The following is a 16323-nucleotide window of genomic DNA, read 5'->3' as shown; positions in this document are numbered from 1 at the left end:
TTTGAATTATCCTGTGAAAACAGCGGCAGATGACAGCAGCCCGTTGAGCTCTTCTGTAGCTAAGTTCGTGCGCTGCCTAGTTAACATCACCCAAAAACAACTTTCAGGGCTTCAGCTTTGCTCAATATCGTCAACTGAAGATGTCGAAAAAGCAGATTTACTATTCCGACAAGTACACCGACGAGGAGTTCGAGTACAGGTATGATAAACGTCCCTGGCGTCTCTGTTTTCAAAAGTCCGTTAACGTTAGCTTAAATCACAGATTGGTTAGGTTAGCTACGTGGCTCATTATAACGTCAGCGTCTGCGGGCAACTTCTCTGCGATACTGGTGATTTACGCTAGTTAAAGACATGAATGAGAAGGTGATTTAGATTACCATGATGCTAGGATTTTTAACTGTCTGATAAGCAGTCAGAACAACCCCCAGCTAGCCATGCTAACCGCTACCCTGACGTTATGGTTAATGTTCAAACCGTTTGAATGTTGTGCGTATGACACCCCTGCAGCTGTAGTATCAAAGTCGACTAATTAAACCGTAACGTTCATTACTTGTTATTGTCGCAAACTGAGGCCTGAATCTACCTGATATTTGTCTTCCTCGATGTTTACTGCTTGACTGTCCTTTTGGTAAACATGTTTTCTGAGGCCCAACATCAATCTTGACAGTTTTTATGTAATTATCTTCCCATAGGCATGTTGTGCTTCCCAAGCAGCTGTCTAAGCTGGTGCCCACCTCCCACCTGATGGCAGAAGACGAGTGGAGAGGAATCGGGGTGCAGCAGAGCCAGGGCTGGATCCACTACATGATCCACAAACCAGGTGAGGAACTGTGCACTGGAACATAAATTCAAACTAAGAAAGGCAATCTTTACAATATTAGCTCAGAAATATGTATTGGATGATTTATATTTCCATAACTGAACAAACAAGCTGTCCTCGGAGGGGACATAAGGTCCCCAGAACAGTGGTCCAATATGGAAAGCTGGCCACTTAGAAGGGTCCTACCAATATAAACAAGTAAAACTGTATAAAGCTGTTTATTTTCTGCTTCTGAGAAAAATTCCCTCCCCAGAACTACAGAATGCACCTTCAAGGGATATGTTCACATTTTTCCGAAGTCTTGTTTTAAATCAATGCTCACAGGCCTTAATGTTTATAAAAGAGCTATTGGTCAGTGTAATCAATCATTTAGTCCATACTGACTAGAATGAAGAGAATTTTATACAGTGTCAACAAGAGGGACAAAATCTACAGTCCTTAATCTGTGCAAAAATGCATTGTAATGTATCATGGTTTCAGCATTCTTGGTGGAGGGGAGTCTAATCATGTTAATAACAGCGAAGGAACACTAAAAGATTTTATCATGGATTGCCATAAAAAACACTCACAATAAGTTGCTTATGTTGAATTTTTCTTTATCAGGATAATCATGAATTGAGATAATTTTAAATATCTTCACATGAATGACTTGAAAAAGCTGTCTAGCTTGCTGACGTACAGTCATATATTGGTTTCCTGATTTATTTTGAATTGCCTAAGCCCAAAGCTAAAGGCATGGTGTGCACATTATAGATGTGAGTAAATACTACAGTTCCCAAACTAAAAATCGACGGCGATGAGGGTACCACTATTTTTTTATACAACCTTATGATTTATGATTACTTATGTTAGATTATCTTATTGTTTGTCACACGCAAAAAAAGATGTGTCCTATCTGTGATGCAATAAAAAATATTTGTTTCCTAACAAAATGTAAGGTTACAGTGATTCAAGTCATTTTTCATGCAATTTTAGTTTTTATCCTAAAGTTTTACAGATATTTTTGATGATTATACGGATAATATCGTGAATTGCAATTATGCTGGACAGGATAATCGTGACAAGAAAATGTAATATCTCCCCAAGCCTTGCTAAAAATGCACATATGATAATATCATGTGAATAATCTTTTGTTTATCAGTTTATTTGGTTTCCTTTTCACTATTCATTAAGTGTAATTTTTGTTTTCGTATTTTTTATTTAAAATAATTTTGGTTACAGATTCTCTCTCCACTTCCCTACACTCATATTTTGAGTGCAGTTTATTTGCCACAAAAGAGACAAAAATCACAGTAAACAAATTTAAAGATGAATTTGACTACTAGCGTTTTTCTTTACACATTTTCTATAGATATTTCGATATTGTAAATGTGAATGTGTTTAGTCGATAATCATGTTGTGAAAATCTGACATTTTGACCGCCCTAAATGTTTATTTCCAAAGTCAAACATTTGGTTATACATTAACCCTTTTTGCAAACAGTACTATCGCACCACTTGAGCTCAGCCAGGAAACACTGTTCAGAGAAGTTTAGTGATGGAATTTTGTTCTTTTGGAAAATACTTTCTTGGTATTTCTCGCTCAGACTGCTGAAGCCTCATTTTAGTTTACTGCATTACTTCAGAATGCATTTTTGCATAGGAGGACTCTGTAGTCAGCCATTTCTAGTGTTGCACAACGGATCACAATATAATGGAAATTGCATTATGGCCAATTGCAATATCCGAATTGCAAAAAGCTACAATGTTTTGATAAAGGTAAAACAGCATTATAAAGAAGTGCTGTACAGCTGCAGGGATGTTCTGGCCTACAAATCTTGTAGTCCAGTTGTAAGAAAACATTTGTTTGTTACAGAGTAGACCATGTCACATCATCATGAGGTGAAAATAAAAACTAACTACTAAAATGATCATTACCACTAATTGTGAATCATATCACAATTGTAATATCTGTCAGAAAACTATTGAGCAGCCCAAGCCATTTCCTGCATTGTAGTTTGCCACAAAGGGTTGCACATGAAGTACATGAAGAAGGGGCATGATCACAGTGACCGGTAACTCCTGTGTTACAGCACCTGTATGTCAGCATGAGTGTTGTATTCAGGTGGACAAGAAACATGTCCTAGCTTCTAGCATGTGCCATTAGAAATGTTATATACACATGAATCACAACTTATGAATGACACTGTATGGTGTAACTGCTGTACTGTGGATGAGCTGACGCTCTCTTCTTCTTTGCTTCACTCTCCAGAGCCACACATACTGCTTTTCAGAAGACCTCTCCCAAAGGATTAAATGGGAACCATCTGTAAATGCCTGCTATCATCTTTGCTGATTTGTATTGTCTCGGGACCATACATCTCTCCTACAAACATCTCTACATATGTTCTAATGTATTGTGTAGAAAACCTTTTAGTTATATTTTTTGTCTTTTCAAACTCCCTCAATTTTTAGAGGTAATGAGAGGCAAATTGATTCCACTGTGACTGATAACCTTTCAGACAATATGAAGGTGAACGTTTGCCTGTCAACTGTACATTTTAATACCTTTTTTAAATGTCTGTGATGCCATTTTGTTGTAATTGATTTATTTACTGAGTGGTTATACAGGCACAGGGTTTTATTTTTATCAAACCCCTGATTTTCACAAAAGAGCTTTCTGTGTTTGAACATTTGTTGTTCTTCAAACTTTATTTGTGTTGTGTACATAATATTATTTCTAGATATTATAAATTTTGACAGTGAGTCGTGGCTGATTCAACAAGTTCTTTGTTGCCGAAAGAACAAAATAAAATGTACTTCTTCACATATTCTTGCTCATGAATATTTTTTTCTCCTAGATTATCTTGTTTTTCGATGTTTAGTCAGAAACATTGACAACCAGTGGAGTAACAAACTCTGAGTGTCTGATGCCCAGGGAGTAGGCTGGTGCCCGAGCCTTGTGAACTGTCACTCTCTCAGGGTTATACGTTCCAGGGCCGGGTTTCTTGGTGGCATCTCTGGGTAAGTTGTGACGTCCAAGCATGGAAAAAGCTGGCTGTCTGGGTAGATAAACACTTGGGTCTGTACTGTTGTATCTGCATGGCCCTGGCGTCTTGGCTAAATCCACAGATGGTCCCCCTGTGCTGTAACTGCCTGACATCGTGTAGCTTGCGCTGGCCGGCTTGTTAGGGACTTGAGGGCCCATGAGAGGAGGGAGACAATACTTGTTAGGAGCAGGTACTGCGTCGGTTCCTCTATAGTGGGTACGAGAGCTCATTGTGTAGGACGGGGGTCTGCGTTGGAGGTTGCACGGCGGGGCTTTCTCAGGGCTGTATGCACCTGGTCCTGGTGTCTGGAATAGCTCCTCTAGTCAACAGAAAACAGTTGAATAATATAACCCATCAACACCATATGTTAAGAGTGTGTATACTTAGCAGGGTTCAGGTTGTCAGTTATAACAGCTGACACCGAATCTGTAGAGGTGTCAACAACAAATGTTTTTGCACAACAGGACTGAAACCAAAAATTATTTTCATTATTGATCAATCGTTTAGTCTATAAAGTCTATGAATTGTGAAAAATGCCCATCACAATTTCCCAGAACCCAAATTACTTATTTTGTCCTCGCAACAGTCCAAAACCCAAAGACATGTCATTAACTATCATAAATGACAACAAAGGCAGGAAATCCTTGCATTTAAGAAGCTGGAACCGATACATGTTTGACATTTTTCTTGAAAAATAAAGGGGCACTATGTAGTTTTGGAGAAGAAATTCAAAGTCTTAATATTTACAATATTAATGAGGTGATAATACAAGTTTCAAATGTATTTATTTATTTCCATAACTGAATAAACAAGTTGTTCTCAGAGGAAAATAAGGTCCCCAGAACACTGTTTGAAGCTAGAAATGTGGCAGGGTCCGCCACATATAAACAAAGTAAAACAGTATGAAACTGCGTTGTCCTTTAAGTTCAGTTTGTTTTCATGACTGAATAAACAAAGAGAGTTTGTTTACTTGTTTTAAGGTATATATTAAAAAAATCATCAATCTTTCTCCTCTGATAAAAATGTCCTCCCAAAATTACATAGTGCATCTTTTAAATGATAAATCAATATTAAAATAACTGGCAATTAATTATCCTTTGATTCATTTTTTTGACTAATTGATGCAGATCTGTTTCAAAATCATGTTATTACTATCAGTTCAGTCTTACTTCATCATTCATCATATGAATTGATTCATGAAGCAGTTCACCTTCTCAAAATAACACTTTTCTGATTATTCTTATTGAATTGGGACTTACTCTCTGCTTTCATGCGGCCCAACATCGAGTATGCAGGGGTGCCGTCCCTTCCGAACCGAGTGACTTTTGCATCAATGTGATACTTAGGCCCTGGACTTGAGTCAACACAATACACTGCAGGGAAAGTAAACATTTATGATCAATTTAATATATTATATCTTCTGTCAGTTTTAAATAAACTGGCTTGATGAGCATAAGGTGAGATATCTACAGAAATATGAGGTACTGTCTCCCCCTAGTGGCCTTATGATGATATTACATCACTTAAGATGTATACAAATGGCTTTAATCCCACATAACAGGATACAGCCCGTCACTCTACCAGAGAAAAGTTGCTAGGTTGGACCATATCAAAGTGTTTAGTTACATAAATAAAGAATGTTCCCTCTGTAGCTCTGTAGCCTTGCTATATGATAAATCTAAACTTATACAAAGAGATGAGGCGCTCACTATTGTCACTCATCCTGCCATGGAAAGAATAGGCGGGGCTTGTTATCTTGGTGAAATCATGGCCAACAAATCCAATGGTGGGAGGAAGCCCATAGCGCCCAGGTCCTGGCCCTAGAGACAGGCAGAAATATCACACATACACACTATAGCTTATAAAATACATTTACAGAGCACAAAGGACAAAGACATGCACATAAGAGACATTTACATTTAAACAGTTCTGCAACTCTGCTTCTGTAATTCCTGCAAGCACCTGGGCTTCTTCTGAAGCTGTGTGTGTAATGAAGTTCCTGTGTAAATTAGTGTACTTCAGGAACAGTTGCTGTGTAATTAGCATGTGATGGCCACACTTTAATTGCATGAATTAGGCTATTAAATCACAGTAATCATTTTTATTTTTAACTATTTGTGTTTACTCAAACAAGTGAAAACAATATATTATGATCAGATCTGAAGACCATTTATTATTGCTGTTTAACAAAACTATTCAAGTGTAAATTATATCATTATTTTAAATAAGACGCAGGAAGCAAGGCGGAATATAAACAGGCAGAATATTCCCTTGGTTGCATGAAAAAAAAGTGGAAGAAAAATGTTATTGAAATCTAGATAAAAGTATTTCTAATACCTTATTTGCCTGTCTGGTTTTCTTAGAATAAGGTACTTATCCCTCTGTCATCTTGTATTTATGATGCCATTTCTCAAAATGAGAGAGAGATATTAAGAGAGTAATCAACAATGCCTCGGGGATCCACCACCTGGTGATTGGGTCATGGTACTCTAGCTAAAATGGTTAAAAATGGCTTCCAAATATCTGTCACCACTCATCTGATAAACTGTACGAGAGTCTGTATCTGCATTCCTCCTGCATCATCATTCTGGTCAGAGACCTTATAACTGGCAGCCAATTAGCTGAGAGCTCAGATTGTTTGACTATCATGTATACTGGATCAGAGCAGCGTGCAGCACACATCAAGACACAACCCAGGGCAAAGCATTGCATCAGCATACAAGTGTTCAGTCGAGCAAGTGGGAGCATTTTTCACAGAAAGGGAGCAAGTCCCGGCAGGTCTGCATGCTGAGAAATCCTCCACTCTGCTCAAGTCAGTGCTCTCCCTTTGAAATTATGAAACGACCAAAAGTGACCAGCTGGACATTTATAATGATACCGATGCCTTTGCACAGGATTTTCTAAGAACTCATTGTCTATTGATGAACGTACCTTTTTCTCTCCCTGCGATTACTGGGTATTTTTTCTCCATTTGACTCGTCATAGAAGTGATGGATGCTTCAGGAATACCTCAGTGGTAGCAATACGAATGAAACATTCACACAACATGTCAGTCATAACAACAAGAAGATGGCCAATGAATATATAAATAACAATCATTAAAAAAACCTTCAAGGCACCTTCTTTTCACAGGTAATTCCCCCTTTCAGTCAGAACTAAGGGCTGCATACTTTGACATTCAGTCATCAGATGAGCATCAGAGAAGCACCTCATTCCCTAATCCATATCCATCCTGCCGGTCTTTCTTCATATACGATCAGTATTGTTTCTCCTGGATCCAGCATCGCCCACGCCCCGGCAGCTTACAGTGAAAGCCAGAACCCTGGATGATCCAGAATCAATCCCTAATTTCCTCTGAAAACAATCAGGAAACCTGAGACGTATAATACACATCAAAGTGTCAACAGCAGAGCGGACTCTCCACTGGAGGGGGTTTTGTCTATCTGCCTGTTTGTCCCTTTGTCTGCGGTGGCTTGGACAGGTGAATAGCCCTTCCTCCACAGGGAGAGGTGGATGTATAGGTGCACTCAGCTGGTACTTAGGAACAATGTCATCACTCCAATTCACTCTCATGTAATGCTAGCTCCCCCTGCAAACCATGAAACCAAGATCCCCCTCTCCCTCCTTTCTCCTTTCACTCTTTCTGCTCATCGCAGTGTGGAGACGCAATATCACTCTTCAGCCAGGCATGCGGTTGCCACAGAGGCTGCCAGAAGTACACTGTTTTTTCCATTTAGGCTGGAGGAGTAATTCCTAAAAATCAACATTTTTGTGAAGTTTCATAAGTTTTACCCGAAATATGAGTACATGCACAATACTGCCTTGAAAGTGCGCACTGTGTTGGAAACATTTTCTGCACACACACACACACACACACACACACACACACACACACACACACACACACACAAAGCCCCGACACAGATGCAGCAGGGTCAGATGCAGTGCAGCACCCCCGGAGCAGTTACAGGCAGAGTACTTTCATCTGAAGTGCCAACATACATCCCTCTGGTGTCTCATCTTTAACTTCAGGTCAAACAGATTACCCAGATGCAGTTACAGCAGTTTAGCCCTCTTTGATCTCCTCTAATCCCAGTGATGATTTGTAGTTGGGATTTGAAGGAGTCGTTTTAAAGGCCCGAGCTGCCGGAGGCCACAGTAACCGAGAGGGTCGACAAGTGACATTTGCAGAGAAACAAACATTAAACTTTAACAGGCTCTAACTCTCTCCCGCACTGTTGCTTTGGTAACCCGAATCTGTTGTGAGCAGTTAAACAAACACATACGGTGCACGCTCAAACTCAAGAGGTTGTGTGTACACAACTGATACACACACGTTCATGCTTTGTGTCTCCAACACAGGAGCATGCCAGGGATCAGAGAGTCGGTTATCAAAGCAGAGGGCTCTCTGAGGCAGCAGGGTTGTAATACAGCTCACTGCTGACAGGAAATTATCTCCAGACTTAACTAGCCTTTCAAAGGAAATGGAGCAACACAGCTTTCATGAACAACTGCACAGCAGCTCCTCTGCTAGTGGAGCAGATAAATGTACTGTGCTGCAGCTGTAGAGATCATATTGTTCTTAAAAGTTATTTCAAGGTATCTCTTCCCTAAAGTTGCAGCTGCATAAGCTCAAACAGAAGCAGGAGTGAGAGTGTAAAGTCAACAAAAAGCAAAACCTTGGATTGTATACAAATTTTATTCTTGTTTGTTTTAAAAAGCACAATATTTGATATGAATACGGGCTACATTTCATCCAATTTGGTACATTTACAGGAATTCAAAACTTCATTCTTGATTTTTAAGTTGATTGCTTCACGAATCAAAATTTAACAAAAACAAAAATAGCTTATGAACTGTACAATCAAATCTCAAGGTAGGTAAGGTGAGAGGTGACTTGAGAGTAGATGATGCTTCCAGAAACATTTCCGTCCTGGCTGGAAAAGTGGCCCAAAGACATACATCGTGTAACTGTAATGTCAGTCCCCCTTCTCTTTCCTTATGTTTCCTGTCGACCTCTACTGCGCTGTCTAATAAAGGCAAAAAGAAAAATCTGAAAAATGAAAAACATTTGAGCTTATGTTTCTGTAAAGCATATGGTTAGCATATGTCTTTTTCCAGCAGGATACCAGCAAAGGAATTTCATCAAACATTTCAATAATTGGGTTAAAGCTTGCTATGAAAGAAAAAAAAAAAAGCCTTTGACAGCATATATCTTTTGTTTGAACTCAAAGAACCACGAGGGCAAAAAGTAGACTGTATGGGCGGGCAATGACCAAAAAAAAAAAAAAAAAAATGATATGATCTCTAGCTACAAATAAATACCACAGATAGAAAATATAACAAAATATTTTGCTTAAAGTCAGGTGTAATTACAAACATAAATACTTGATTATTTGTTCTAGTGATTATAAAGGCAGTACAGTGAATAACAAAGACGCTATGGTGCCTATCGGTGACTCTGAGACTGGAGGAAGAAACATTGAAGTCTGGAGGACACTAACTAATTCAATAGCAGTCATGCACACAGTCACATCCAGTCGCACACACCACTGTATAAAGGCATCAACACATACACTCTCACACAAAGCCACACTCTCATTCTCCAGACTCCACTGTCTCCTCCTTTCAGGCTGAGCGAGTCCCGATCCTCTCTTCTCTTTCCATTCACTAGCATATTCACAAATAATGTACAATTTGGAGGCGGCTATGGCTTCACTCTGTGGGCGTTTCTGTGGACGACAAGAAAACAGGACAGACTTTCATTGTAAGATCAGCTCAGACACAGTCAAAACCCACTACTACACTAGTAGTAACCCAAAATAAAATAATGACCCTGAATATGAGCATAATATGTCTCCTTTAATATTATCACCAAGGACTAAATTCCATACCTGCAATTAATTACCTATATGTAGTATTAAATGACTACTTCTGACCCAGTGATATACTGTAGCTGTTACAACGGGAGGTTAAACCTCTGTTTTTTGTTTCACAGATCCATAAACCCTAAGTCTGATTAAAAATCAAGTCCATACAAAACAAGCAAAAGCATGATGGAGCCACTCATACCATCGCTCAGGGGTGTTTTTTGTGTCCAGTGTGGGTAGCTGGGTATCTGCTGGCAGGAGCACCTTCTGGTCTACATCCCCTCCACCTTCAGGAAGGTCAAAATGGTCCCCGCCGTCTGCATCGGCGAGGAAAGGCTCGGAATCTGGGTCGTATTCATAGGAGTAGTATGACACCTCTGCCATGGACCCCTGCTCCTCTTCACCTGGGGAGATTGGAGCGAAGGGCAAAGTGTTAGGGCTACATGGCCCTCCAAACAGAGGTTTTTTCAGAGGCACTGTTCAAACCAAACTCTGTTGTTTCAATGTATTATGGTGCTTTTCTTTATAATTGCTTTATAAATTCATAGAAATTTTAAATGGGGTTGAACCTTAAAGGTACCCAGTGGAGTTTTTGACCACTAGTAGTGTTGTTGTGTTGGAGCAGCGTGGTTTGTATATATTTTGTTTGAGAACACAGATGCATGCATGTGATTCGATATGCGTTCCTAATGTTTTTATTTTATACCACTATTTGACAGGTGGCAGCGACGCACAAAGAAACAGTAAAGCCACGACAAAGGCAGGGAAGAAGAAGAAAGTTGACAGTAAACATGGCCTAAACTAGCAGGGTTAAAACTTTTACCAAAAATTGTCTTTACAAAAGAAAATGCTTCTAACACATTTGTTAGGCCTCAAGGATACCCACAATGCTTTTTGGTGAGAAACACTGAAAGGAAACATAACTTTTGTTTGCTGACAAGAAAACACCACAGGGCACCTTTAATATCCTCTACATTAGAAACTCATGCAGCAATACCCCCTCACAGACAGTAGGGGTCCCTCCCTGCTTAAAATGTTGCATTCTCACATACCATGCTACTTTAAAATCACACTTTTTGAATATAGCTTTGCTACATGTTAATTTTACTATGAGTACCCATCAGTCCACTGTGGCTAGATCTTATAATAAAAGTTTGTGGCACACGTTGGACTTGGAATCCAAACAAACACAAACAAGCGCACAAAAATAACATGTTAACGTTTGATTCTTAAAGTGAGAAATTAAAACTTCACATGAAGGAAGATGTTCTCTCAAATGAAGCGTGCAAGTGTGTATCCATTATACTGTATGTATGCTGTCCTCTGGTACAAGTTCACTAATAAGACAAGTCTGCACAAGGAAGCTAATTCCAGAGCTTCAGCTTCCTCCGCTGTTCCAGTGGAAACTGTCATTTCCTTGGCACAGCCCGCCTTCACCTATTACACTCTGGGTGCACTTAGCGGGCATGTCGTCAACATTCTAATGGTTTACAATGACTGTATTTTTACAGTACTTATTCAATCTAATCAGCCCAGGGTTATCATATTATAGCTGTGTGTGTGTGTGTGGGAGAATTTGCCTGTGTCAACATGCAATACATGTATGTGTGCGTGCATGTATAGATATACGTGTCTGTGTGTGTGTGTGTGTGTGTGTGTGTGTGTGTGTGTGTGTGTGTGTACATAACAGCATTCCTGTGGTGAGTGTGAAGCGTTAGCTTTTGTACTAAGGAGGCTTTGACTGAGAGAAGCTTTGTGAGCCGCAGCTACCTACCTGGAGCTGCAGGCTGGGAAACAAGTCAGTGCAGGCTGTGCCACATCACACACACATGCACACACACACACACACACACACACACACACACACACACACACACACACACACACACACACACACACACACACACACACACACACACACACACACACACACACACACACACGCACACACCTGTACACAACTCAAACATTCATCCAGGAGGACCTTAATGTTACACACACGTAGAACCACATGCAATCCGTGCACACACAGTACGCACACTTCTGCAACTTGTGAATGACTGCGGTTCCTTTTTAATGTTCTCCCTGCCAAGTGTAACACAGCTACATCCTCCCTCCGCACGCAGCCAAACATCCTATCAGGAATTCTCTGGCTGCCTCGCTGGAAGTGGCAGCTGATCTAAGCTCATGGCAGAGCAACAATCAAGCCCGCAGTGTGAAACCTATCCACCTATTTATCCCGCCGATTGTAGACATGATGTGGTGGCAGGGGAATGTGCTGCCACTTACTCCACCTACATATCTACTTTCTTCTTCTCCACCTTTCTCCCCTTCTGCCCTGCTCTTTTTCTCTTTTCCTCTTTCATCTCGTCTCCTGTTCGTCCCTCTTTGACTATCTTTCTCCCCTTTATTTTCTCAGTTGTACACCTCCTACACACCCTTTCATCTCTTTGTTCCTCACTCCTTCTTCTCCACATTACCAAAGAAAACACACGCAATTCACAAACGGATGCAGACTCTGAATAAAGAAAGCTGTAGCATTCAGACAGCAGATATATAAATGCAGCTCACTCTCAGAACATGTGTATAAGTATATGAATAACAAGCATAATCAAGAGGACTGAGGAGAGATTGAGAGGAGAGTGGATGGGAGAGATGGGAGGTGATGCAAAGCCGAGCAGGGAAAGGTGTGGTAGATGAAGTTACCTGTTTGTACAGGCACTGAGGGCTGCTCAGTTTCCTGGCTCGCTATTGGTTGTCTGTCCTCCACCGTGGTCTCCACTGGAAATAGAAACAAATACAAACACACACACATTAGATTATTCACATTTACGTGGCTGCCACAGCACCCTAAAAGAAAAAAAACAACTAGTAATGATTTCAACAGAGTTTCAGTGTTGCATAATCTAAATACTGCCCAGAAGCATTATCCACCCCACTGAGCAACACTTCTTGGCAAAACAATGATGTACACTCAGTCCCAACAGAGGCCTGCATTAAAATCTTTCCAAAAATAGCAGGGACCAAACCATAGCCAGAGGGGCCATGTGTGGAAACAAATTGTATCTTTTTCCTTTTCAAAACAGGGAAACGGAGGCACGAATCTCCCCCACACAAGCAAACACAAACAAACAAGGCCGGGGAGCTTGAAACAAATATACGACTCTTTTGATAATCTACAGCATGACCACTTGGCACAAACCGAGGTCTTTTCCCACCAAAGTTTTGTCTATGCCTTTTCCCCAATCTGCTTCGCAACATGAAGGCTCCTTTGTTGTTGGGCTGTGCGTCGGAAAGGAATGTGACAAGGATTTCAAAGGGCTGGACAAAAGCACTCTGTCATTTGGAGAGAGCCCTGTAATACAGCAGAGAGTGAGAGAAGGGGGGGGGGGCTACGACGGGTAGCTCTCCTCAGAAAACTCATCCAGTAATCAGCTCAACACCTGAACAGCTGTTTCTACAGCGCAGATCACGGCACACACACAGGAGCATCGACACACTTTCATGTGCATGCGTACAGATGCGCACACAGTGGACATGTGGATGATTACGAACTCAGCAGTTCAAGCAAATCCATCTTACTGTATCCCGTAAAGAACACAAGCATCACAAGACTTGCTGTGAACACACTCGTACAAACGCACACATTGTTCCTCTTAAGGGAGGAAAACTTCGGTGTGAGTTACAGTCGCGAATAACGTCTGTCGTGACGTCAATGTCATCTTCAGTTGACCCAGAAGCTGTTTTTCAACTGATCAAAGAAACATGTTGACTAAAGACTTGTCTCTGTACAGCTGTGTCACTCTCATTCACTGGCAGACTTTACAGTGTTTGAAGCATTTCGATGAAAAATAAATTGGTTCGCAATCCAAAAGGTCTGAACCAAAAAAGCAGGTTTCTCTGTGTGCATGTCATATTCTGCAGGTCGTCGTGCATTGTGCAATGCCCTCTGTTGATGATGCATCCTTGTTTACAATGGTTCTGCTCAAAACTACTTGGAAACGGTTCAAGAAGCGTAGCTAATTTGGTGGAGAAGGGTGATCTGAAATCTAGGTCTGGAACCAGGTAACAATAGTGATTGAATTGTTGTTATTTTAACTCCAAAGTTCAGGGGATGTGCGATGTGGGCTCTCTTACCATGAGGACACTGGGACAGAGGAACCTGCTTGATGCGTGTCCCGTTTCGACAGGCGAACACCTCCATCTGACACTGGTTCTGGTACAGCTGCCCGTCTGATCCACAAACCGGCTCCCCGTCGTAACCGCAGTCCCTGTAGCACGTGCAGCGCTCAAACTGCTCCTCCTCCAGGCAGCCAAACACATTGTTGCACTGGTTTGTCTGCACAAAACCTGCAGGGGAAAAATAAGTATTTTTAATAGACGAGTGGATGTGTGGCGTCTGTGAGTCGCTAAGGACATAGCATGAGTCTCACCTATCCACTGATTGGTCGAACTTTCCACCTCGTTGCAAGTGGGTCCATCACACAGCTCCCGTGCTAGCGGACTGCTCTCGCTAACGTTGTAGAACCGGGTGGCCTCAAAGGCTGCATGACAAGCACAGACCCACACCGGCACGTTCACACATCCACACACACAAAACAATGATGACGCTCACCATAACTAGGTCATAAACTTAAAAAAAAAAATCAAATTTCTACGAAAAAGAAGCCACTTCATAAATCATGGTGAGTTATACGGTTTTCCTGCTCTGTAACTCTTTCAAGAGCAGTACTTAAAATATTCATCAGAGGCACACCTGGTTCGTAGTAGTCATAGATCTTGACCGGAACAGGCGCTGTCTTGCCCACAATGTATTCCCTCACAGCTTGAAAGGCCACACACGTCATACACTGGCTGGGGATCTAAGAGGGGGTGACAAACACAGAAAAAATATGTACGAGAACACCCAGAAAAGCATACAAACATAGAGACATAAAACACACTTTGCACTCACAATATTTTCCTAATCCTGTGCAAACACGTGAGGAATCCTCTCCTCATCCACCATTACCACACATACAGTATTCCTCAGGCCCTGATGGACACAACAAACTCACCTCATCAAAGTAGAACAACACTTTTCTCCCATTCAGCTCATATCTCTTCAGACCCACGCGTTTGTCCATCAGCAGCTGTCGAGGAGACACGTGAAAAGGTCAGTTTGTAAGCAAACACACAATTTGACTGAAGCAAATCTGTGCAAACACAGTCTTAAAGAGGTTGGCCTGGGTATGTGTGCATGTGTGTGTTGTTGATGTCCTCGTTAAACACTACAGTGGGGAATTATATTTGAAATAACATTTGAAAATAGTTGTGATGCCTCTTAGTAGTTTCTAGAATTGAAACCTAATGCTGGAAAAAAGCTTGTTCAAACTTTAAAATTAACTAATGAAAATCAAAATCAAATCTATTCATATCTCTCTCTCATGCATTATATCTATCTGGATTAAGTAAATGCTATAGCTGATCCTGATGAAAATAAATTTAGACTTTAGGCTTTAACTGATTAATAGCACAAACTGCACATTCATGGACAGTTAGAACACATGGATTGTGGTCAAGTCAGCTGTACATTAAACTTGAGCATTGATATGCAACTAGTAGTCACGGACATGGAAATAGACATGAATAGTAATCAGCACCACAGCAGACTGGACAGCTCCGTCATATGCAAACAAGGGTTTAATAATCACTGAGATCAAAATCAAAGCGTTAAATATGTAACAAAACCCTGGGTTGACTCGATAAGGCCTGGGATAACATAATAACAGAATAGTCCTACGAGCCATTAGGACATGTTGATACTAGTGAGTCCTTGCACAATCCTGAATCAGAGCTGTCATAAATCATTGTCAGTTCAGCTGCGATACACCACATTGCCTTCTTGTTAAAAGCTTATTAAAGGCAATGAAAACAATCGTGATGTGATAAATGCTGCAAATATGTAACAGGTGGTTTTGTACTAAACTAAATGTTAACAGCTTTAACAAGCAACAGACCGAGCATACTAACATTACTGAACTGAACTGAAGTCAGAAGTGATATTCGATTCATTGCAAGACACTCATCTATGGGACATCACCATGTCAGTAAAAGTGAAGTGGAAAAAATCATATATTTATTATTTGCATTGTGGTCTCAGTTTCACAGAATTTGAGAGTCTTACTTCTAGATTTGGGAGTAGGGAGTTATGAAGTAGAGACTCTGGTAAGTCAGACTGGCAGGGGAATCTGTTTTCGAGCACCGGCATGCTTTAACAAAAGTATTATTATTTGGCTCCAGTGGCCATATGTTATATCACCCCTTCGTCCGACACGACATATTGCTGTATCGATAATTTGTCCCACCCCTGATCAGTGTCTATAAATCTTTGAACTGAATTAAATGGAACAATTCAAATCAGCAAAGTGATTCACAATGCATACCTCTAGTACAGTGCCCTTACCACCCAACTGTCAGAGGCCACATGGTCTACATTTGAATGTGCTCTGTGGGCCACAACTGGAGCGCAAACCATATGCACCCTACCATGACATGACAGCATTGGTGGAAAATGTACAGGTCACTAATCATGAGACTCAACTAGGTCTACATTAGTGGATATC

The 16323-nt window shown here is 40.8% G+C and overlaps 3 protein-coding genes across 3 annotated transcripts in view; 1 reads left to right on the top strand and 2 right to left on the bottom strand.

Moving 5' to 3' along the window:
• The first annotated feature begins 31 nt into the window (after positions 1 to 31).
• On the top strand, positions 32 to 3629 carry cks2 (CDC28 protein kinase regulatory subunit 2). Its single transcript, XM_084356078.1, has 3 exons — positions 32 to 199; positions 693 to 820; positions 3071 to 3629. Exons 1-3 carry the CDS (start codon positions 141 to 143, stop codon positions 3112 to 3114), a joined length of 231 nt encoding a protein of 76 aa, XP_084212204.1. The 5' UTR covers positions 32 to 140; the 3' UTR covers positions 3115 to 3629.
• A 50-nt stretch (positions 3630 to 3679) lies between these two features.
• On the bottom strand, positions 3680 to 6831 carry cimap1d (CIMAP1 family member D; the record flags this gene model as incomplete). The annotated part of the gene is made up of 4 exons (XM_084354212.1): positions 3680 to 4167; positions 5108 to 5221; positions 5558 to 5668; positions 6780 to 6831. 4 exons carry the CDS (start codon positions 6829 to 6831, stop codon positions 3680 to 3682), a joined length of 765 nt encoding a protein of 254 aa, XP_084210338.1.
• Positions 6832 to 8528: 1697 nt separating this feature from the next.
• Positions 8529 to 16323, bottom strand: part of cpamd8 (C3 and PZP like alpha-2-macroglobulin domain containing 8) — a 44215-nt gene continuing 36420 nt past the window's right edge. The window contains exons 38-44 of the mRNA XM_084355684.1: positions 14776 to 14850; positions 14475 to 14580; positions 14152 to 14262; positions 13856 to 14068; positions 12425 to 12499; positions 9921 to 10122; positions 8529 to 9580 (exon numbers count right to left, since the gene is read on the bottom strand). Of these exons, the coding sequence (XP_084211810.1) occupies position 9580; positions 9921 to 10122; positions 12425 to 12499; positions 13856 to 14068; positions 14152 to 14262; positions 14475 to 14580; positions 14776 to 14850 (783 nt within the window). The 3' untranslated portion in view covers positions 8529 to 9579. The remainder of the gene's footprint in view (positions 9581 to 9920; positions 10123 to 12424; positions 12500 to 13855; positions 14069 to 14151; positions 14263 to 14474; positions 14581 to 14775; positions 14851 to 16323) is intronic.

This window comes from Pagrus pagrus (genome assembly GCF_965226575.1).
Source record: "Pagrus pagrus genome assembly, chromosome: 6".
Lineage (NCBI taxonomy): Eukaryota > Metazoa > Chordata > Actinopteri > Spariformes > Sparidae > Pagrus > Pagrus pagrus.
This window is presented reverse-complemented; position numbering and strand designations above follow the sequence as displayed.

Bases quoted from the DNA above. Each gene is read 5' to 3' on its own strand.
- cks2 (XM_084356078.1), top strand. From the start codon at position 141: ATGTCGAAAAAGCAGATTTACTATTCCGACAAGTACACCGACGAGGAG. The intron at 200-692 runs GTATGATAAACG...ATCTTCCCATAG, and splicing joins GACGAGGAGTTCGAGTACAG to GCATGTTGTGCTTCCCAAGC. The intron at 821-3,070 runs GTGAGGAACTGT...TTCACTCTCCAG, and splicing joins CTACATGATCCACAAACCAG to AGCCACACATACTGCTTTTC.